At 49.0% G+C, this 24,111-nt stretch overlaps 1 protein-coding gene across 1 annotated transcript; it reads right to left on the bottom strand.

Moving 5' to 3' along the window:
• Positions 1-456: 456 nt before the first annotated feature.
• Positions 457-23,729, bottom strand: VASH1 (vasohibin 1). Its single transcript, XM_073349259.2, has 8 exons — positions 22,936-23,729; positions 22,251-22,781; positions 14,182-14,270; positions 12,943-12,999; positions 10,997-11,071; positions 9,460-9,841; positions 8,767-8,879; positions 457-8,138 (listed from the first exon to the last, which is right to left on the bottom strand). The coding sequence occupies exons 2-8, from the start codon at positions 22,512-22,514 to the stop codon at positions 8,066-8,068; spliced, it is 1,053 nt and encodes a 350-aa protein (XP_073205360.1). The 5' UTR covers positions 22,515-22,781; positions 22,936-23,729; the 3' UTR covers positions 457-8,065.
• Between the last annotated feature and the right edge of the window lie 382 nt (positions 23,730-24,111).

Below are 24,111 nucleotides of genomic sequence, written 5' to 3'. Positions count from 1 at the left end.
GGACTGTATGTTAGAACTCCAGGTTTGGTCAGTACCTGCTGCTCTTGTGAGGACAGCTGGCTGGATCATCTATCGAAGGTTGGTTCTGCTTCCAGGCCATGGCACCCTTTGGACCACCACATCATCTTGAAGTTTGCCTCAGCTTAATTAGCAGTATGAAGAGAGCCTGGCTGCTCAGCTCCTTTCCTCTGGTGCTAGGACGCCATGTATTTCATTCCTGCTCGCTGAGTGGGTTTTGGCTAGCATGGGCATATTGACCAACCCAGATGAATGAGGGGGATGGTGTAGGGTTCTTTCCCCTTCCCTGTGAAAGCCACCTGTATTTATTCTTTTTTGGTGTTTGAATAGGACACACATCCTTTCCAGAGAGCTAGCATCACCATATAGCCAGACTAGAAGTTTAAATAGCACCTGGGCTCTGGTTTTACTGATCAGCAACAATGAAAACAGAGACAGTTTTCATTTTGTTCTCTGCACAAGGCAAGAGATGTGCAGATAGGAACTTTTATTTTCTCACGTGAAAGGAGGAGGAAATACTGATATGATACAAGTGCAGTTAAAACTAAATCTAGATACAGGTTCTGTGTTGACTATAGAAAAACAGGCCCACAACTGGTTAATTACAAAAAAAGACACACATGAAGCAGTCCATAAAGAAAGTCCTTCATTTCTTGGATAGTTCTGTGCAGTATCAGTGATAAAATGTAAATGGTTCTGTTGCACCATAGAGTAACAGAAACAGGATAAATACTGATGTGCATGGAAGGGACTATGCAAGTCCCACTAGCACCATCTCAGCCCTGACCTGGAGGCTGGAGGAAAAACACTACTCTGCAGAGGTATAGGAGATTCAGTTGCCTTCTTGGCCTAAGCTGGTTTTCTCCTGAGCAGACAGTGCCTAGGCACCACCCTGAGGAAGAGTGGTTGTGATATGAACAAACATCTGTTAAGGAGACCAGCAAGCATTCTGAACCCCCCGAGGAGCACAGCTCAGCTGCATAAAGACAGACTCCACCTTGGTTTGGCAGAGTAGGAGCCAACCAAGAACTGCTGACCTGAGTTGGATCACAGGCTCCCTCCTATGCAGATTCTATACATTAGAGACAGGGCAGCAGTGCAAGACTATTAGAGCACATGGTGCTGTTTCAACGAAGCAGACTCACAAGTAAGACACAGAGGGAAAAAAGAGCATGCCCTGTTTACAGACGTTCCCTGGATAGGTCAATCACAAGGAATAATGCCTAAAACAACTGGCCCAACTCAGTAGCAAGAGCCTCTGCAGTTGGATCAGGCCTACTACTTCCTATCTAGTCCAGACTTTTGCCCCTTAGCAATGTAGGATTCTTTTCTAGGCTGTGGTTTCTTGGCCTTTGTAAGGGACTATTTTAGGGACACTCATGTTCCAGTTTATACCACACCACATGTGAACCAGCCTTTCAGGTGACTTATGGGGTCAGAGTCTGGTTCAGGGTTTTAGCTGCAATACCATGGCAACATTCTTCACGTAAAGCAGCTCTGGTAACAGCAACAAAGCAAATAACTCCTTTTTCTGCTACTGGGCAAATAACTTACCTCTTCTGCTACACACAAACTACATCCAAGACAAGGCTCTGGAGTCATCTACTGTAACTGTCAAGGTATAGAGTACACTAGAGAGATGTGCAGTACATATGAACTGGGTGTCACAAGGGGTAGGATAATCACACCTAAATACAAAGCATTACACATCCCACAGCCGTGGCATATCATGAAATGCAGTAAGCCACTGCAGAGTGGTTTCAGAGCAACACTGGAGTCTCACAAGCCTAGACTATTGCACAGATGCTGATGGAGACCTGAGCCCACTTTTCAGCAGTCAGCCTGGTATATTTGTACCATGCCAGAGTACCCCAGGGCAGAACCCCTTGGTCTCTGTTCATTGCCTCATTTATTTTAAGACAGTTGTAGAATTAAATTGCTGAAGGGTGTGGAACAAGAGGCCGTGTCTACACCAGCACCACAGAAGTGTTAGGAAGAACTGTGTTTTGAACCCAGCATTCATATTTGAAAATGGTCTTGCTAACAGGAATTCAGTAAAGGCCCTCTCTCTGTAGCCCTGGTTAACCACATATAGCGGGATGGCCAAACTTACTAACCCTCCAAGCCACATAAGATAATCTTCAGAAGTTCGAGAGCCGCAAGACAAGCACACCCTGCCCTACAGGACAGCGCCTCCTGCGGCGCTGAAGCCCTGAGACCATCCTCCCCACAGGGCAGAAGGCTAGTAGGTGGAGAATGGGGGTGGGGGCATGGAGGGCGCCACAAGCCACAATTTGGTCCCACCTGACATATACAATGCAGGTATGGTCTGGCTCATGTATGGAGGAACTTCCTCCCCCCAGGTTTCAGACTTGCATGGACTAGGGAGTATATAAGGGGGAGAGCCTGAAAAAGTGGGATTTAAACACATAATAAAAACCTCACTGGTGATGTTTTTATAAGACCTTATTAGGACTCCAAGCTAATACTAGACAAAATCCTCTGCCCTGGACTCCACTTGGTTCACGTTTTACTCTGGAAACATTAAGGATTATCGATTGATCCAGGCCCATTGCCTTCATTCATTCCTAACAACTTTAAACTCACTTTCTTACAGAGGTTTGGGATACAGTGAAAGGACCAACTTTACCCTTAAGCTACAACACAGTCCCATCTTTGGGTCTAGCAGTCAGGCTACTACTCTTGGGGCTGGAGGAAACAGACCAGGGCGAGCAGCATGGGCAGAGAGAAAGACAGCATTACTACTTAACTGGTGAATTAAGGTTATTAAGCTATATGCCCAGGGTTTCTCATGGCTGGACTGCACCGATTGCTTCCTGGGGCAAAAACTATGTCCTGCTCTCGGCTACAGTGGACTCTGAGGTGGCAGGGAAGGTGGGATTTATTCTGAACTAGAATCATAGAATATCAGGGTTGGAAGGGACCTCAGGAGGTCATCTAGCCCAACCCCCTGCTCAAAAGCAGGACCCATACCCAATTAAATCATCCCAGCCAGGGCTTTGTCAAGCCTGACCTTAAAAACTTCTAAGGAAGGAGATTCCACCACCTCCCTAGGCAACGCATTCCAGTGTTTCACCACCCTCCTAGTGAAAAAGTTTTTCCTAATATCCAACCTGAACCTCCCCCACTGCAACTTGAGACCACTACTCCTTGTCTTGTCCTCTTCCACCACTAAGAATAGTTTAGAACCATCCTCTCTGGAACTACCTCTCAGGTAGTTGAAAGCAGCTATCAAATCCCCCCTCATTCTTCTCTTCTGCAGACTAAACAATCCCAGTTCCCTCAGCCTCTCCTCATAACTCATGTGTTCCAGACCCCTAATCATTTTTGTTGCCCTTCGCTGGACTCTCTCCAATTTATCCACATCCTTCTTGTAGTGTGGGGCCCAAAACTGGACACAGTACTCCAGATGAGGCCTCACCAATGTCGAATAGAGGGGCTCCTGTCTTGCTATATTCACCATTACAGAGTGGAGAGAAAGAGCAAGAGCAAAAAAGTGGAGGGGAAAAAAATGATCAGGTCATTACCAGTCTCCTGGCACTACCCCAGAGTAGAGATATAGGAGCACTAAGAAGTGGTGGTTCCAAATCCAACACGCAGGCAGCACCAGAACAACAATGCAAGAGGCCTCAAGTAGTCCTCAACTAGGGTTACTCCCCTGAACTGGCTTATGGAAGATACAGCCACAGTCTGATGAGTTCACTCACCCTTTTCCAAGGGAGGGGCTTGACTCCTGCTGTGATCATCTAGGATCTGCGGTATGATTCCAGCTTTTGTGGCTTGGACCATCCAGGAGACCACCACAAACTGGTACACTGCTGCACCCAGTAAAGGCACCTCTGTCTTGCAGAACAGTCCTTTGGGAAACGTGTGTAGATAGTATTCTCTCTCTTCTCCCATCACTGTTCCCAGGAGAGGACTAGGGATGCGGAATTTAACACGGGATTTTTGTAACTGGTATAGGATATCTTTCCGTTCAGCCTGGGGGTTTGTCCCCAATGGCCCAACCTAAGAATAGCAGCTATTGCCACATGCAGGAAGCTGCTGATGGCACCTATCACTTACTAGAGGAATAAGGAAGGGGGGCAATTACTGCTGAGATACAAGGAGCACAGCTGTCAAAGTATTTAGACCATATGCACTGTGGATCTGCATAGGAAAAAACCAATGCAACATCTACTCTTTTATCAGTGTTGAAAAGTGGACAGCAACAGATGCTTCAGAAGAATTTAAACACTCCTAATGCATTTAATTATGCAGCTACACCTTGAAAGAGGATATTCATGTCTGGCACCAGCTGGTGAATACACTGAAGGATGAGGAGTAAGAGACCTTGAAAAATATCTACCTGCCACTCATTTTTTAAAATGTATACTTAATTTTCTGTACTACTGGCTTCAGTTACAATCTACATGAACAAGCCACATAGCTTGAATTACAGGGTGGCACAAAACATTTTGTTTCATCCATTTTGTACTGATGATCTTTTAGTGTCACTGAGCTTGCCCTCGCCCTGCTTCTGCAAAAGAATCATTAGCATGCAGCCAACTTCTCAACTGCACAATTCTCTCATTCTTCTCCTATCCATCTACAGAGAATCAACGGTGGGATCCATGAAGGGACTTCCTACTCTGAGTGTCACAGTGCCTAACTTTTAGGCATCTTAAAAAAAAAAAAAACACAGGTATACCACTGTGATATACAAAGCCAAGTTAGGCACGTAGGCTCCTATACAATGAATGGGGAGAAACAGGGGCCCCAGAATGCAATCCACAAGAGCCAACATGCTAGGCTGGGAGCCACTTAAGCTAGAGGTGTGTGGTTAGCCTCATCTCTCTCAGAGATCGGTACCCAGCTCTGCTTAGTGATCCACAAATGGGAACCAGCCGCCTGGAGTCAGACAGCTTAGGCCCCAAGTCATTTCTTGAGGAAATGAGTTAAGCACCTGCCATGCTCCACACAAAATGGCAAGAGCTGGAGCTGCCCTGTGATTAGAGCACTCACCTGGGATGTGGGAGACTCAGGTTCAATTCCACCTCCTCCCCAGGGGGGATTTGAACAGGGTCTCCCCTTCTTAGGGGATTGCGCTAATCACTGCACTATGGGATATTCTGATTTAGGGCTCCCTCACTCTCTTCTCTTGAAGCTGTTCCATTGTGACTAAACAGTCACGGGGCAGAGTGAGAGAGGGAATAACTCCAGTAGTTCGGGCAGAGAGAGGTAGGAGACTCCAATTCCAGTCCTCCTACTCCAATCGCTATTTCATTATTTATGTTCTGGAGACTAGCACCTGTCACTTGTGTTAAATTCTTTAGGATTACCCACGTAATTCTGGGTAAACAGCAAGTTATGCTACCTCCCTATTCAATCTTTCTTCCTGTCACACACCATGCTGCAGAAAGGACAAACAGCTAAAAAGGAGCCTGGACTGACAAACTGCAGTGATAACCACAGAGTAACTAACTGGTGGTGAAAGATTATGATCTAGGCACCTGCAAGGAATCAGTTAGATCCCTCTGGAGCAGTGCTTTAAGGGTTAATGCTGCTTCAACTGACAGAAGATATTACTTGATGTAAGGCCCCATTCAACACTACCAAAATGTCTGTGGCCACCCATGTTATGACAGAAAGCCCAGTTATCTACTATAGTTATAGTCTGAATCATGCTTCCAACATGCACTCAGGCAAGAAAGAATACGGAATGTTTAACATGATTTGGATACAGCCAGATTTCGTAAATGTTTAGACACTTTTTGTAGTGTAACAGGACCTAATGTTAAACATTTCACCAGCCCCTATCTATGTCAACATGCCTCAGGCTTGACCCACTCACCCCTTGCTTCCCACCTCCCTCTCTGAATCAACTCAGCCATGAGCTGCAGTACCCCTGGTATGCCAAGTTTTGGGCCCCACACGCAGATCTACCAATACTCCTCAGTTCTGACATGCAGCATGTGGACCGCTTAGCTGTGCCTCTCCTTTGAATGGAAATTTGTGGGCTGCCAAGGCTTTAGTCAGGTGGAGGGCTTGCTGGAGAATGGTAATCATTAACATAATTAGTGTTAAGTACACTGTGTCAAACAAACCGGAGGAGGACAGGCACACAGCTATGCTCCCTGCTCCTAGGACAGACAGACCTCTGCAATCAAAATGGGCCAGACTGAACAGTTTGGAGAAATGCGATACCCTGGAACAGTGATTCCCCAAAGACATTTCAGTCTTGATTGGGCTGTTACCCTAGGTTTAACTTGGGCATGAGCCTCTGGGTTGGACTCGGTATGGCAGCACAACTCATCTATTTCTGCCCCTCTTGCCCAGCCTGCGCATGGGTTGCTCCAAAACCTCCACAGATGAAGGGAAGGAAGCATGGAGTGGTAGACCAGTGCATGAAAGGGTTGGGAGTTATTACCCTACAGCAACAGTGCAGCACGCCACCTGATTTCAATCTGAGAAACATTTCCCCACTCTACCTGCAATAGCATTTATTTCCTGAAAACAGCCTCAGGGGTACCACATGGGATTTGCTGTGGCGGTGCCCTGCGTGTTCCTAGAGGCACTCCAGCAGGCATTGGCCAGCTGCGGATGTGGACAAGGAGTGGGGGCGAACAGGGCAACATGACCACAAAACACCATCTTATTTTGCTTAAGGATTTGCCAGCACACTGACCCCTCGAGCAGAGCACTGCACAGGAGCTTGTACCCTTCTGTTTTAAGGCTGGTTCCCAAAATTCCACTGTGGCTCTGAGCATCCAGGAAAAGTAGCCCTTCCTCAAAGGGTGAGATGGAGCCAGACTCTATAACGGGGAAGTGCAAGGCGTCAGAATAGTAGCTTCATACACACAAGAGCTAACGTGGGAATTGGATGTGGTAGTGACTTGAACATTCCAGGGTTAAGCAAGTGGCCAGGATGGGAAGGAAGGAAGGCCCCCGCCCCCGGCCACGAGACTAACGCTACAACCCAGCAAGGAAAAATTGAAGTTCTTTCCTTTCTGAAGAGAAAGATGCTTGTGAAGGCTACTCATGTGCAGAGTCACTTGCTTCCTGGTGGAGTTTGCATCTCAGTGGCCAAAGCTTTTCCCACAGCTTCCAGTGACCGCCACTGAGACGGAAGTAGGGGAGGCAGAGTTTCCAACTATCGTACTAGCTAAGCACCCATCCCCACAGATGGAGCTGTCCAGCTGCCTGTTTCCACATTACGACAGCCTGGGCATTTCCTGAACAGCCTGCGATGAAGGGAAGCATCCACAGCACCTCACAGGAAAGGAGACACATACTCATCCCCCATAGAGTCAATGAGCCATAGTGGGATACCCTGCAGACCAGACAGAATGTTAGAGTGGTGGATTCACTGCATATGAGGCCCTCAACTCCACTGACAGGTTGCATTTTCATTAGTGAGGCAAGTATTAATTATTTCAGGGCTTATTCCTCTTCCCTGCAGGCACAGGGGATGGGGAAGGTGATCTGTGTATTTTGCTACTGTCGCTCTTGTTGGGGAGGGAGGGAGTGAAATGCACAAAGTTACAAAACCAAAAATCCTTCCTCTACCAGAGGCAGGGGCCTTTCCATTCCAAGACCTTCCCCTCCTTCAAGCCCAGGGGCTTTGTGCTGGCTTAAGACCTTCAGCATAGAAGAGGCACTGTGGATAAAATGCCCCATCTGTCGTCTTTGTCAGCCCAAAGGATTCCATGCAAAGCATGAGCTCTGCTTGGCCTCACTCGCTCAACCCCTCACCACGTCACAACAGGAGCCTTCCCGAGCACCCTGCAGCACCTTCCCATCAACTGGCAGTTCTGTTCTCTTAAAAACGTGTTTTGTTGAATTAAAAAGTGCTCTTCCCGAGAAGACAGGCAGGTGACTTGTCTGATCCCCAGGATACAGCTCTGGGATAGGCTTGATAGAAGTACCTTGGAAGATCAGCCCTCCACTTCCCCTTCCCCATGTTGAGCTTGCTACAAGTGGATCCTGGTCTCAAGTGTGGCCAGTGAAGAGTCGATGGAGCCAGGCACACCAGGTGTGCCTCTCTTCATACCCGGATTTGATACCCATTGAGGTCTGGCATGGCTTTGGATTCGGCAGGCTTCTTCTCACCAGACAGCCTGCGAAGAAAGAGGGAAGTAGATATTCAGAGGCATTCTCTATTTCTCCTCTGACAGGGTAACCTGTCGGATTGAGAGGTGCCAACATGAGAAGAGGAGTTTCATCCCTGTTACCAGATCCCATACAGCTAGAGTAGCAGGGGTGGCAGCTCTTCTTCACCCTGCTAACTCCCATAAGAGGATGGAATACAGAGTGGGAAGCCCAGCACCTCCACTTGAGATACCTTCCTGGAAAGATAGACTTGGGGTAGGCCTGAAAGCAGCCTCAAAGGCACACCAGTTCTCACTGACCAATGATGGAGGTTCAGACGTCTCTTTTGGGGGTCATATGTGTGACCCATCACACATTAGGTATTAGATGGGGTGACCTTCCTCTACCTGCAGCCCGCCCCTAATTCCAGCTATAGTTTGAAAGTGGGAAGGCAGCAACTCACATTGGAGAAAGCAGTGACAGAGTTGAAAGGGAGAGACCCACCAATGCAGCTGAGAGACATCTCCACAGTTATGGACCGTGCCAAGAGAGTTCTCAGAAATCTACTTTATCCAAGGGTGCGAGGGGATGGAGGGGAAATCCTATAGCACGACTAAGAAAGATCCTCCAACCAAGCCATCCACCAACCCCACTTACCGCCTCTCCCCACGGCTGTTGCGGCGGTGTGGACTGGACTGGCCCCGCTGTGGGGAGGACACATCTTTCTTCCTATCCTTTGTGGGAGATGGTGGCCCTGTTCCTTTGCCAATCTGCAGAAGGAAAACAACAGGATAAGAGAGAAGCCAGGGCTAGCAGTGGCTGGAGAACATAAAGCCCAAGGTACTCCATTGTCTGGGAAGGGGTGACAGTGAGATGAAGAAAATCAAAAGGAAAAAAAGAAAAGGCAGTGGTGAGCATTATGTAGCTCTACTGTACTGTACCCCACCTTTAGAGAGTGTCAAGCACACCCATGCACGCAAAACTTCTGAGCAAGTATGTATCTTGGTTCATCTGTCCAGTGACCAGCAGGCATACCTGAAGGCACAGGATTCATATTCCCAGGTCTTGCCCAAGATACCCTCATACACAGCATCTACACCTGCCAAGTGGAGAGGGGTCTGCACCCCACTGGAGCCAGGGTCTGCAGAAAAGGAGAGGAGAATCCTTACCCCCTCCCTCCACCTCCCTGCCTTCCCCCATCCGCACCCCAACCCAGCAGGATCTGTACCTCCCAGCATACTAGCGCCAGGATCCATTTAAACTCCAAGGCTTTGGCACCAAGTACAAAGTTCACACCTGCAGCCTTCAAGAGCAGCAGGCTAGTCTCCCCAGCACCTCCCAGCTTCTCACCTTTAGCCTCATGTCCCGGGCATGTCTCTCAAGCTCCTTGCGGAAGTCCTCACGGCCCAGCTTTTCCACATCCAGAATGGAGTGCTTCCACTCAATCTGCTCCACACTGTGTGGGTCATGGGACACACAATGGCCCAGCTTCACCTTTTTGAGGACGTGCCAGCAGCGGTGGTATGCCTCCTCGTAGTTGAAGATCAGCTCGCTCAGTGTGCGGAAGGTGGGCGCCTTGTACATGAGCTCCTCACGCCGGCTGATGCCCAGTGCCCCATAGCGACCCCCAAAGTTCACCCCCAGCACAATGTGGCGGAAGTAGTTCCCTGAGAAGTGAGTTTTGAAGCTGATGGGGAAACGCTCCAGTGTGGGCATGTTGTTGGTGAGGTAACTGGCAACATCACCCCATTCAGGAAACAACTGGTGATGCCAAGAAAAGGAGTAAGCCTCTTCCTCCCCATCCCCCAGAACATCTCAGTCAGCCTAGACTGGAAAGCAGATTCACTGCTGATGACAAGTACTTGATTGACAGCCCTGGAGACCAAATCCCCAGAGCAGGTATAGCTCCAGCCCCGCACAAGACAAGTCTACCCTGTCCTGGGATCAGAGGGATGCTCAGTCCTCACCTTCTCCAACAAGGCTGCCCACAAAGGGAAGACAGTTATAATGGCAGTTTTGTAGTGTGTACACCTGTCCTGCTAGGAGCTGGGAGGACCAGGGCCACCATCTCATTTCACACAGAGGCAACTAGGCAAGTTAGTTAAATTGACCATCACTATCGGCCTAGGAGGGATTGGACCTGGTGCCCTACAGGTAAAATGTAACCCATTCTTCTGAGCCATCGAGATCCCCAGACTGGCATCTCATAAAAGCACTGCATTTGAAGACAACTAACTTTCCAAAACGCAAAGACCAATTAACCTAGCTTTCAAATGCTTCCCCATCACTGAGGGAACTCCAATAAATAAATAAACGTGGCCCCAGTTGGACTCAGCCTGGCAGGTCCCAGAGGAGATGTGTTTCCCAGGACGTGTGTACACGGAGGTGCTAGCTCAAGTCTGCATCTAAAAGCAAGGATTACGCAAGGGAGAGTCTGACAGGTTCCCTTCCATATCTGCCTGCAATGTGGAGAAAGTGCAAGGTGACATAGTGAGTGAAACATCCCCACTATTCAACAGTGTTTCTGACTTGAAGCTATTTCCTTCCTGTTTAATCCCCACATCCTTCGCCTCTCCCTCCTCCAGTTATGTCCAAAAGGAATAAACACTCAATCCTAAAGCGGGGGAGAGAAGTGACTCTGAAGAATTAACTCCACTACTCGGGTTCTCTGCTTGGGCCCTTGCAATGCTCCAGTAGCATAAGAGGGGCATAAGAGAGCAGGGGGAGTAGAGCTGTGAGCGGATACAAAGTTTGTATCCACATCCAATCCATGATCCACAGATATCTGAGTCTGATATAAAGTGGATATCCCCAGATTTGCAGGGTTCTACAGGGGGAGAACACATTAGGATGGGCACACATGCATGTTTCTAAGAGGAAAGGATACATTCCCAGGATCACAGCTTCCAGGCATTTGATTGGCAGGGCCTCTTTGGTCATTTCTTTGGCCAGGTCCATCAGCCTGTTAGACAGCACAAGCAGGAGAGACAGAGGAGAAGAATTAAAGGGGTTTGCATTGGGTGGGGCTGGTGAATTCAGTCGCTGGGCAGCATATATGCAGGGCAGGTTGCAAGGAGAGAGGAAGGCTGTTAAGGCAGACGGGAGAGGAGAAAACCCTTTAGGAATAAATAAAATTCAAACTCAGTATTTTGGCATTCTCCTCCAATACTGCTGCTGTGGAGTTTCCCCTCACTGAGCCAAACAGGATCTACCCTCTATGCCAGACACTACTCTCAGCAAGTCTGGAGTAATTCCCTTTCATCTCAATGCAGTCCCTCTGGATTTCTACCCATCAGACCAAGATGAGACACCTCAGGCAGGAGGCCAAGTTCCAGAGACACTTGCTTTCCCACATCTGAGGGCAGGGAAGGGGCCTGCAGCAGATTCTGCCCTGGCTACATCATAAGATGTTTGGAATGCCCAAATATCCACCCATACCTGATGGCTTGGGCCAGCAGTATTAATATTGGCACAATGGTTTGGTTAGCAGACTAAGAGGTCCCTAACTGTACATGTGGAACCCAGGTGCACGAAGATGATTGCCTCCACCCTGTGTACATGCCTGAGGGTTTACAATGCATAGCAGTCTGGGGGTGTCCACCACCACCTCCTCCTTCCTTCCTCACACATTTCTTTGTTCTTTATAAAGTTTTTTTTTTTTTTTGGTGACTGAAAAAGGGTCTAGCAAGTCCACATTCTGCACCAAACGCACTCCAGGATTCTGGACAGCTAGAATTGCAGCGACATTTGGCCTTTGGAGAGCTTGTTTAAGGCAGGACTTTGTTTTACTTTACACAAAATCTCCCAGAAGCCCATGATCTAGATCAGGGGTCTCAAACACGTGGCCCGTGAGCTGCATGCGGCCCGTGGGGTTCTTTCGTGCGGCCCACCAAGCTCCCTGTGCCCCCACCCCCGCCCCTCTGTCTACCTCCAGGCCAGGAGTAGGCAAACTACTGCCTGTGGGCCGAATCCGACCATGGGATCGCCCCCCGCGTAGCACGCGGAACCATGTCCCTGCAGTCCCGGGGCGGGGGAGGGCGGCAGAGGACTCCATGCATTGCTCTCACTTCCGAGAGCCACCAACCGCAGCTCCCATTGGCCAGAAACGGGTAACAGCAGCCAATGGGAGCTTCGGGGGAGGTACCTGAAAGAAAGCAACACGGAGCCCTCTGCCCCCCCCCCCCCGCAGGGACCTGGTTCTGGCTGCTTCCTGGAGCGGGGCCAGGGCAAGCAGGCAGGGAGCCTGACCTGGCCCCAGTGCACGCTGCTGCCACCCTGGAGCTGCTCTAGGTAAGCGGCGCCAGCCCTGAGCCCCCTGCTGCACCCCAACTCCCTGCCCTGAGCCCCCTGCACCCCCTGGGGGCAGGGAGGAGGCGGAGTTGGGGTGGGGACTTCAGGGAAGGGGTTGGAATGGGGGCAGGGAAAGGGTGGGAAGAGGCGGGGCCTGGGGCAGCGAGGTGGGGGTGTCAGTGATGCGGCCTTCGGGCCAATGCACTAGTCCTCCTGTGGCCCTTGTAGTCATTTGAGTTTGAGACCCCTGATCTAGATTATAAATTAGATGTGCTCAGAGACTGGGCACCTCTGAGTAACAGATAAGTTTACTGACCCTTGGCAACAAATCCAGCCCTCATGCTTGAATAATGCTAAATTATGGCTCTGACCAGCTGCACCCTGAGCAGAGTCCAACCCCCTCAGGAAGGGCAGAACTGTGACAGTGAACAAAATCCCCAGAGTCCAGCCTGTACTCTCGGCCAGACTCAGTACAGGGGTAGCAGAGGTGGCAAGTTCCCCAAACAGAAAGGCAGGAGCGTGAGAAAGGCTGACAGCACTTACCCGGTCAGAGGTCTGCTCTTCTTAATTTCAAAGAACTGCGTCCCAGTATGATTGTACCTGGAGAAAAAAGGTTAAGGGGCCATGCAGACTGGAAGAGAGAGCTGAGAAGACAGAGTTGCCCACATACGGCAATCTGCCTGGATGAAGCTCTTTGTACTATCAAGGTATCAGTTACCATTCTCACAGGGATCTCAGGATCCAGCAAGCAAAATACCAGCAAATAGAAAGTAAGCGTTTCCATTTGGCTATTCCTCCCACTTGCATTCTTTGGCCTGGGGGAGGAAGGAAACAGAGTGGCAATCTATTTCCCTCCCTATTCCTGCTGACAGCACATTTTCTGGTCAGCCTCCTCTCCAGCAGCACAGGCTCCCAGACCCGAATAGGGTTGAAACGAGTCCTCTTTTGCTGCTGCCTGCAGGGGATCATGACCAGTCTAAATGATGCCAAAACTACCTTGCTTTCATGCTGGCTGGGATCTGTCCCCAAAACAACCCCAGGATTAGCAAAAAAGGTGCTGGCAGACTCCATTCCCACCTAGAGTCAGCTCCATATCCCACCAGCAAGATAAAAATGCACTTGTGTTGCACATGCCCTCATCCACACTCCAATCCAGCACACAGTGCACGAGGATATGTAGGAGTCCTGTTCCCAGGCCATGAACATACAGGCAGCTATAAATGGCTGGGAGTTGGTCATCCACCTGACTCTCAAAAGCAGGAGGGACCATCATGTTCTGGCCACCTACAGAGAAGAAAGCACCCCGTAAAATGACTCAGCATGAAGCTCAAGTTCCCCATCGCCAGCACACCCAAGCTTGGCAGGGGAGATTAGCATTTTCTAATCCCAGGTTTTAATCTGTCCCAGGCCCTCCCTGCACGGCTAGGCAAGCACAGCAACTACAAGGACCTTCAATTAGGATGTTTTAAAAGGAACAAGCACTTGAATTCAAGGTGTCTGGCTGAAGGAGAACCTACCACACATTAGCTTGGCCCTGCTGACACACATGCTGCTGGGACAAAGGGGTTAACCACAGGAGACACAATTGGGCAGGATTAGAATAAAACAGCAAAACCACTCACTGTCACAACTTCAGTTTCCTGCTTTTAGGGAACAAGTTTCATTTCCCCTTCTGGCTGAAGCAGAGTCAGCTGTTCTCTTATGGTCAGCTACTGGAAGGTCTCCTTGCTTCCCCTTCCTGGATCATCATTCCTTGGTGTCTGTGATAATAGTAAAGGATACTGAAGCTCCTTGATGTAGCGCTGTATGGCTTCCAGACGCTCAGGGATGGGGGTGGACGGCTGGAGCGCAGGCACACTCGGTGTGGGAATCTGAACAGGGGGAAAGCAGAGTGAGTCAGAGAGCAGACGTCTCCTGAACCTGCTAGGCCCTTTGCTGACTGCACTGGCACATCACCATAGGAATTGCATTCCTCTGTAACCCAAGGAGCTAATCCCTTTTTGCTGTCCACCCGAGATATTCTTTGAGTGGACAGTCACTTCATTCTTCTAGCCTCAAGTTGACAAACTGGAGGGGATTCAGAGAAGAGTGACACAAAGTTATTGGGGAGATGGAAAGACTGTTTTTTAAAATGAAAAACTAAAAGAAAGTCTGTAGAATTTAGTTAAGTGACAACCAAGGAGGAACACAAAATAGTCTACAAACATCTAAAGAGCATAAATACAAAGGAGGAAGAGGAGCTCAGGACGGTACATGGGTCTAAGATGGAGGCATGGAATGAAAATGTAGCCAAGTTCAGTAAGAATTCTACAACAGCAAGAAATATCAGGGCATGGAACAGACTCACAAGGGAAGGGGTGAAAGCCCCACCTGTTGGCACTGTGAAAACTAGAAACGAATTGGGAATGAATTTGTATTGGCAGGGAGATGGACTGGAAAAGGCAATAGGGTTTTTCCATCTCGAACTTCTATGACTTTCAATTACACAACTGTGGATATTACCCAGACTATTGCCTTGAATCTGCAGTCTTGGCCTCTATAGTCCATCCAAACCTTCCTTTCTGTTTACTCGGAAGTCAACATCTGCAGCTTTGACAGCTGCTAAGAGTTATCCTAAGAAAGGAGAAGGGTCCTGTCTGCCCAGCCAAAACAAAAAGACAGGGCTGGACTCACAAAAAGGGCCAAGGAGACACTCGGTCTATGAAAGAATGGAAAAACAGATTTGGTGCGACTATGATAGAGAGAACTTCGTGGCACAACTTCCCCAAGCCTACTGAGGAAAGTTAATGCCTTCTGCGTGTGGATCCAACACCAAAGCCCCAACTTTCAGTGTGGTTTTGTCAGTTCCATCCTTAGGGAACATGCGGTCACCCACCCCTTGTATAACAACATTAATTGGAGACAGAGCCCTCCCTCTGGTCCTTTCATTGTATTTGGTGGTGTCTGCCTATTTAGGCTGTAAGCGTCTCAGGGGAGAGGCTGTTTTGTTCAACTCCAAGCACAGCAGTATTTACACAACAGCAGGCAGCTGTAAGAAGTTCTAGGTCTTGATTTTCTCTTGTGTATTTTGATCTTTCTTATTGTCTTGTCTTAAGATTTTCCCCATAAGTCAGTTTGATGAAGATGCATTTTGTGACCGGTGCCCATTTCCCAGCACTTCTCAGGGAGACAAGCTGTGACTAGACATAAGAACCAACAAAGTGTGCCAGCTGTTGTCTCCAGTAACCTTTGTAAGCAAATACCTCACTGCAGTCCCTTGCTGGGAATGTGCAGATACGAGAGCTCCTTCTATTCCAACCTCTCTCAGCAGGAAGCACTGCAAGGGAGGGGAAGGAGAGATACAAGATCCCCAACAGTTTGAGCTCTTATCCCCGGGGAACAGGAAGCCCTCTAGACTCTAGAGAATGATGCAGGGAATTCGGCAGTCTCTGAAACTAATGCACGCTAAATTGGTTTAGAAGCTAGGAGTTAACATACTGAGTCACAGGAAATTACTCCCAAGCAGAACCAATGAAAGTGGTAAAACCAGGGCAGGCTCAGCATTTAGCCTTAATTCATTTCTTCAGTGGGTAACCTTTGTGCAGAGACAAACAGCTAAAATTAACTCCCTGGGTTCCAGTTAGATACACATTACCAGCACAAATTACTGGTTCCTTTTAGTTACTCCTCTCTGCTGCTGGAAACCACTCCTCGCTGTCAGATCCTCTTTCCCTCTGGGGAACACGCAATACCCTGAGACAGTGTAATGGAAACCATTTCACTGGGAGACTAGTTAATGTAGAAGCCGTGTTAGTCTGTATTCGCAAAAAGAAAAGGAGGACTTGTGGCACCTTAGAGACTAACCAATTTATTTGAGCATGTCTCTAAGGTGCCACAAGTCCTCCTTTTCTTTTTAATGTAGAAGCGGCACCTTAAGTAATTAAGCTGTGCTCTGGCTCTCAGATCTGGCCATGAAGCCCAGACTGGGCTATGGTTTCCTTGGCAGCAGGTCTCCAGTATGTTTGCCTGGGGAAAAGGTGGGGAAAAGTGAGAGAAGAGATAAGGAATCTGTCCCTCTCATCCCTGTGCTGAATGGAGGAGTGATAACACTTTGGCCTTCTCCAGCATCCTCCATCCACAGGTCTCAAAGAGTACAAACAGGTATCTTCACAGTCCTCAAGGAGGTGGATGGAAATTTATTTTAAACACAGAAGGGAACGTAGAGGTGGATTACCTTACCCATAGTCACCAGCAATTTGGTGGGATAGCAACACAGGTTTCCTGGGGCCTGCTGCTCCAGTCACTGGAAAGCATGCCCCTGCAAGGCTGGCTGCCTTACCCATTCTTGTCTTCCCTTACTTGTATGGCTGGGTTACATCCCAGCACTCCCAGACTTGTAAACCCTTGGATATTGCACTGAACTCCTGCCTGACACAGCTGAGTCCCAACCCCGTCTTCGGAAGGGAGCCTGGTGAAGATCTGAGATTTCCAAGCTTAAAATGAGCCAAGCAGAATGAAAGCAAACCAGCTGGAAGAGGCGCACAAACAGAGCTCCTCCTCCCTCAGGGAGGAAGTGTTTGATAATGTAACTTAAAAAAAACAAGCTGTCTCTCTCAAAGTACTTATGTGGTCCTATCATCGTAGTATTAGGGCTCTAGCTGCTCAGATGCTGCTGCTGCCGCCGCCAACGGAGTACTGATGTTATTCAGACAGCAGATGGATATATTAACCCCCCCACCCCATAACTAAAGCTCAAGCATGCACATCACAGCCTGTCATTCATAGATGTTAAAAATCCAGCTTCTTTTGTGGGGGTCCCCACCGCCATCACTGACCAGCTACAAATCTGCTTGTTTCCCCCTTTATATCTCTGCCATTTAGAATGCAAAACCTTTACAAATGCATAGACAGATGTGCTCCCTACCTTCGTGCCATGCCACCCATGGAGCCACTGATTCAACATCAGCTCTGCAGACAGACACCACCACCTCTTCTACCAAAAGCAGCAAGGCCAGCAACTGCCAACAGTGCTATCATCAGGTCAGCCTTTGGAAGCTGAGGGCAACTGAATGGAGTGGCACTAATGCCCATTTCCTCTGGAATAACTGGACAGCCAGTGGGTTATTCTGAAAGGCTGTCCTGCCCTACAGAGTGAGGGAAGGTAGGAAGGATATGCTAAAACGCAGGACAATCCAACAGGTAGGAAAGTGCACTGGAAGTCAAGAGATCTGGGCCCTTGTCCTAGCTCTGCCTCTGACCTGCTGTGAACACCTTGGGCAAGTCACTTCAGCTCTGTGCTGTAACGTGATGCTTCTTGGTGGCACCCAGGGTTGTGAGACACCTCACTAGCACTGCCATTAGTGTGAGAAAGCTTTGTCTGCACCTGCTGCGGGTCGGCTCCCCAACACCACTGGCCAGGGGCAACACAAGCACTCTGCTTTAGGCCTATGTAGCCTACCCACTACAGGTTAGCAATAGGCACACTCCAATCCCAGCACCCCACAAACATCTCCCTGGAGTGTCCAGCCCCGATCTATTGGGCACTCGCAGTATGCACAGATTTGTTGGCTCTAGAGAAACAGTACATCACAGCTTACCAGTTCCACCTCAGATCACTGCTCTGCTTAACACACAGCATTTAGATAAATATATTTACACACCAGCATAGATGTTTAAGTAATAGCAAGTATTGGAAACAAATGCTTACATATAAAATTAAGTCATAACACATTCTAGAACATAGACTTAAAACGAGATACTCATGTCTTGTTGAGCAATGCTCACCCGAAGTCCAAACAGCCTTTTACAGCTGTTTGGCTGTGATGCCTCTTCTAGGAGACCAACACTGTGAGCTTGTCTCCTACATGAAGGATCCAGTGTGTTACTTTGCTTCCCAAGATATACAGGTCCCATCCTTTGTCTTCATTCATAAACAGGACACCCACCATGCAGTTTTGTTTTTTCTTGTAGATCTTGCAAACTTTCTACTGGCATCTGGCTCAGCGTGCAATAGACCTCCATCGTGAGGTGGACAATACGCATATGACCAGACTCAGAGATAAACATCTGTTGCCTTGGATGTGTTCCTTTCAGACAGGAGGGTATGTCACCTCCTGGTGACCTGCCTTACTTTCAAGTCCTCAAGAACATCATTTTCAGTACAGATACATAACCTGTTAAATATTATCCGTACATACATTTTATGGTGACTGGTGGGCTCTTGGCTCTCAGAGACCTCACACGCCACCCATAGGTGAACTATTATGCATATATGTGACCCTGGGGATCCTCACAAACCCTATGCATCTCCTCTGCCTGTTGCCACCAAAAGGTCACTGTGTCAACACTCATTAATTCCCCCATCTGTAAAATGGGGATAATTATACTTCATTTCCTTCATAAAGCACTTTGAGATATACAGATAGAGAGCTATGAAAGCGTTATTAACTAATGAGTTCTGAGGTCTCATTCACACTGCCACAGCAGCCCAAATGGGATAAACAATAGACTTCTAAGGGAAGTAAGAGATGTTTCAGCACTTCTCTCAACACTGCCTACAATGGAGGGGCTAGGAGAAGCAAGGTCACAGAGATGGTGCCCTGTTGTGACGTCCACATCACAATGCTCAGCTAAGGCCACAATCTCACCTCAAATCAAACTGCAAGCAAAATTACTAAGGTTACTTTGTGGGAAATGCCATTGATCTACTGCAGCTAGAGGAGTCTTGCTTCCTGGCTTGAAGAGGGCCCTGTCACCAGAAAAGTCACAAAAATGCTGTCAAACACCCTTTTCACTACTACTTCATTTCACTCCACTTGGGATAGCAAAACTGGACTAGTTCATTTCTCTTTCCATTTCTCTACCAGTTCAACTCTCCAACTAGGATCAAAAAGGGCCCTGGCATGCAGGTGACAGTCTGGCAGAACCCTGGGAAACAGCAGCATGAAGGAAGAGTTTGGGAAACCTCCTATAGACATTGCCAGACTACTTACCAGGATGTGCAGCACCGGTGAGCAGGAGACAACTCTGCTCTCTGTATTTTGCATTGGGTCATAATGCTGGCCGGCGGCGGAAAAGTTCATGTTAACATGGCAGGGGAGGCTCAACAGGAGCCAACATCTAGAGATTTATATGGATAATGAGATCATCTACAAATTAAGGACTCACAAGCTTCCCAGAAATTTGTGCCTGCTTCAGGGCTCAAGCTAAATGCAAACTGACAGGGGTTATTAGGAAACTTTCCATTGGCAGGTTATTCCTTTCGTGCCCCCTATACTTTCATCCATGTATCTACAGGATTCATACAGGAACAGTATGGCATCCTGCCACTGCCATCTTGTGATCTAGAATCTCAGCTTTTTTTTTTTTTTTAAATAAAGTCTCTCAGGCAGAGATGCCTGTCTGAGTCTGCTAAGAGCCCGAAACAAGAGCTATGAGAGAGAACTGCTCTTTTCATCTCACTGAGGAGTTAACTCAGATAAATGATCAACATTGGGTAAGTGTCACTGTAAACTAGGTCACTGCTGATCAAGTCATGTAAGATAGGAAAAGGGAAATCATTATGAAAATCTACACAGCCTACGGTGAGTCACAGCTCATTTATTTGACAGTGTAACACCATTTCCTCCCTCCCCCAATCAGGGAGCCAAGCCTAGCAGAGCTCAGCATGCCACTGTGGGAGAGATAAGCCCAAGAAGATCACATGATGATGTTTTTAACACCTGTACAACATACCGTGGCCTGGTCTAAACTGGGGGGAGGGGATATCGATCTAAGTTACACAACTTCAGCTATGTGAATAACGTAGCTGAAGTCTTAGATCTACTTACCGCAGTGTCTTCACTGCGGTAAGTCGACTGCTGATACTCCGCCTGTGCCTCTTGCTCTGGTGGAGTACCGGAGTCGATGGGAGAGCACTCGGCAGTCGATTTATCGCGTCTTCACTAGCCACGATAAATCGACTCCTGCTGGATCGATTGCTCCGGAGGTAAGTGTAGACATGCCCTGTGATTACATCTCATTGTAGTGTCTCAAGGGGTGGAGCTTATTTTGTTGGCAGAGCTTGGAACAGTACCACTGTTTTCCCCAATTCAACCCCTAAGCATCTTGTACTGACCCTCATCCAAAACAGGATTTTAGATTAGCTAGGCCACTGGGCTGATCCTGCTATAGCAACTCCTGCATCCCACCCAAGGCCCATTTAGCCTCAGGAACCTAATGGGCATCAGCCTCTCACAGGAGCCAGCCCTGCAGAGTACACTTACAAAATATATTTCCCCCTGGAATATATTATTGCCAGGATTCTAAACTGTTGCATCAGTTCTTCAAAGAAAGAAAATAGACCCGCTTCTGTGTATTTCAATACAAATGGTGCTCAGAGACACGGAAACATCGGTACAGGCAAGGGTGGGCTCTTCTCATTCCCTTGCCCCAATCCTTCCTACCACATTCACTCCTCTGTATTCCCTGTAAGCTGCTGAGACTGATGAGCAGTGAGCCCAGATGGCAGAATGTGTTCTGCACCAGCCTCACTGAATACAGTGCACAAACCTGGCTACTACACAATGGTGCTGCAGGTACCAAAAATAGATGCTCGGCTAAGTTTTGGCCAAAGAAACACCCTCAGTGCTGAAGAGACACAGAAGAGAAACAAGGGTTGGAGTAAGTCTCATGATTCATACAGGGGACTGGACCCCTGAATTCCAATGTTTCCTTACTGGCTCTGCCACAGACTTGCTGTGAGAGCCTAGGCAAGTCACTTAATCTTCTTTGACTCAGTTGTCTCTATTTGTAAAAATGGGAATAAAGATATCTATTTCAAAGGACAGTTATGAGACAGTGAATATTTGCAAAGCACTTTCAATCTGAGGATCTAAATATACCTTAGAATTACCACCAGAAGCCATGCATATACAAAAATGGCAACATCTACAAAGACTCACGAGGCTCATACGCAAAGGACTCAATAAAGCATCAAGATTAAGTTGCATGATCTTGGGTTCCCCTTTTCATAGGATTCTCAGCAGTAGGGCCAGAAAAGCTGTGAGATCATCTAGTCTGATTCCTTGTTGGCAACAAATTCTACAAGTGCTCTCTAATTTGCTTTTAACTCCTCTGTCAGAGCCACCTTCATAGGCAGGCACCATTCCAGTGCAAAAATTCCCCTTGTTGTGGGGAAGACTGTCCCTCATGACCAAAAGTATTTCCTTTTATAGCCTATAGCTTGTTCCTGGTTATAATTACTCAACTCCCACTCCTCCAGCTTTCCCCATCTCAAGTATTTAACCAGTCATAAATCCCAGCTTTACTCTCCTTTTCTCCAAGATGCACATATTAAGTTTCCTTATCCACCAAACAGGTCCCATCGCCTTGTACTTTTAGCAGGTTGCCCTTCTGGATTATTTTTAATTACAATCTTTTAAGAACAAAGTGTCCAGATCAAAACACAACGCTCCAGAATACAGCTGGAGCACTGTCACCCCCTCTTTCAGGCCAGGCAGGCTGCCTCAGAAGCTCAATCCCAATTCTGTACTTTGTCTCAGAATCCTGGCTTTTCCCCATTTGGCTAAGGTTACTGGACATGTGGCTTTTTGCATCAACACAAGCAGTATCAGAGCAATTAAATGGGAAAATTCTATTAAATCAAAGCCCAAATCCCAAACAGCACAGGACAGAGACTCTCCCTCTGATATGGAATCCCGATACTTTACACCCTTATGACTGTTTCTGTTGAGTGAAACCCCCACTTCAGGATTATTGATCTGAATTTCCATGTTATATAACACAATCCCAGCTTCTCTACCATTCTCTGAGTGGACTGTCTAAAGCCATGTCATTTGATTTATTATATCAGTTCTTTCAGGACTTCTCACCTTGGGTAGGTCTGTGGCTCCTCGAATCCTTTGAGCCACCATTTCTCCCTCAGGGTGGATCTTGGCCACGTGTCTCCACATTCTCTCCCAAGTGGGCTCATCAATGGGTAGCCCTCCTCGGTTCACAAAGAAAGGAACTCCACCGTCTCGCAGATCTTCATCACCATCATCTTCCTGCTCCTCCTCTCTCTGAGTTGCCTCTTTGCTGGTCTCACAGCGCTTGGTGGCAGCAGCGCCACTACCCCCCGTTTTCCCCCCCGGCATCCCAGTCTGCACTTCGGAAATTGGTGGCTTACAACACTATGCCCACCACCCCCCTCAGCCTGCCAGAGAAAGAGCAGCATATGGCAGGCTGAGTGCAGAGACCCTTTAAGGAAAAAAGGGTGTGGCTCATTCACAGAAGAACAGTGCAATATCAAGGTATATTTTACCCAACAGGAGGTTGTTTCCTCAGGTCAAACCAGAAGGAAGAGTCAAGGCAGGGCCCCGGTGAAGCAAGCGAAGTGGCCTGGAGACGTACCTTAGATTAGGCTTTAAAAAAAAAAAAAAAAAAAAAGAAGTCACCCTTGATCAAGCAGGCAGAACCGGACAGGCGCAGAACAATGAAAAGGTCCAGTTATAAAACGGCAGGGGCTGTATATTCAGATCAGGCCACCAAAAATAAAAAAAGACAGGCTCCACTGACCTAGCAGGAGATTGCCGGTTACAATCAGTAGCAGCAGATCGATGAAGTATTACACCCAGGCAGAGCTACGGGGCAGAGCACAGCTGACTGTCCACAGGCTCATAGCACCTCAAAGCTTAACCCGCTAGAGACGCTGCCTGCCAGACACCGGAGAAACTGCAGCGACGCTAGACAATAAGACCATTAGACCCAAACAAAAGCAAATGGCCACAAAATAAGGCAATCAGACCGCTAGGCTTTGTTGGTTCCAGGAGCGAGCCGGCCCAGGGGCAGTTCAGGATACCTGCCTCAAACGCCATCTCCGCTTTCAGTCCAAGCTCCTGCCTGCTCCGGGTGGGGGCTGCTGAGCTCAGGAGGGGTCACAATGCACCAGGGGCAGGCGGCCAGGGCTCCAGCCCCCCTGCCGTGGGAAGAGGAAGCTGCTGCCAGCTGCTGGAGCCGGAGAGCGGAGGAAGCGCAGTCCTGGGGGTGGCTCTTGGTGAGCTTGCCGGGCAGGGGGCTGCAGAGACCGGGGGACAGGAGACAAAGGCGCGGCGGCCCCTGGCTGCCGCTGCGAGGAGAACCGGCTGGGCAGTGGGCTGCGGCGGCTGCTGCACGCGGAGTAACAAAGCCCCTGTCCCCGGCCGGACTGGCTGCTGGCCGAGGCTGTCCCCGGACCGCTGATACCGCGCCGGGAGCCCAGGCGGCAGCTCCGCTCCGGCTGCCCGAGCCGCGCGCGCTGGGATCACACGCCCGGGGGCTCCAGCAAGCGCCGCTGCCGGCTCGGCTCGGCTCCCCGCCCGGAGCCAGAGAGACGCTCCCCGCGCATGCGCCCCTCCCCCAGCCAGCCCTGCCCTGCCCTGTTAAAGGGACAAGAGAGCCCCCAGCCGGGCAGCCTGGGCCTCTCGGGCTCAGGGAGGGGCTGGCAGGCCGGGAGGTAGGAAAGGGGGAGTCTCCCCCCAGCCCTGCCTGGAGCCTCCCCTGGTCCCCCGCCTGCCACGCCCCCGCACGCCATCCCCCCGGCCCCAGAGCGCCCGCCCCTGAGCGTCCCTCGCTCGTCTGCGCTGCCGCCTGAGGCTACTACAGCACAAGAGCCGGGCCCCGGGCAGGCTGAGGCAGCTGGCTGCTGCCGCAGTTGCTCCACCGCGGGGGGGGGGGGAACGACACAGACACAGACACACACACACATTGGCAGCC

The sequence above is a fragment of the Lepidochelys kempii genome, chromosome 6 (assembly GCF_965140285.1).
Source record: "Lepidochelys kempii isolate rLepKem1 chromosome 6, rLepKem1.hap1, whole genome shotgun sequence".
In the NCBI taxonomy this organism is placed as follows: domain Eukaryota; kingdom Metazoa; phylum Chordata; order Testudines; family Cheloniidae; genus Lepidochelys; species Lepidochelys kempii.
This window is presented reverse-complemented; position numbering and strand designations above follow the sequence as displayed.

Coding starts and splice junctions, on each gene's coding strand:
- VASH1 (XM_073349259.2), bottom strand. CDS start 22,514: ATGCCGGGGGGGAAAACGGGGGGTAGTGGCGCTGCTGCCACCAAGCGC. Junction 11,072..12,942: donor AAGAGCAGACCTCTGACCGG/GTAAGTGCTGTC, acceptor GCTGTCTAACAG/GCTGATGGACCTGGCCAAAG. Junction 8,880..9,459: donor CCCGGGACATGAGGCTAAAG/GTGAGAAGCTGG, acceptor TTCCTTCTGCAG/ATTGGCAAAGGAACAGGGCC.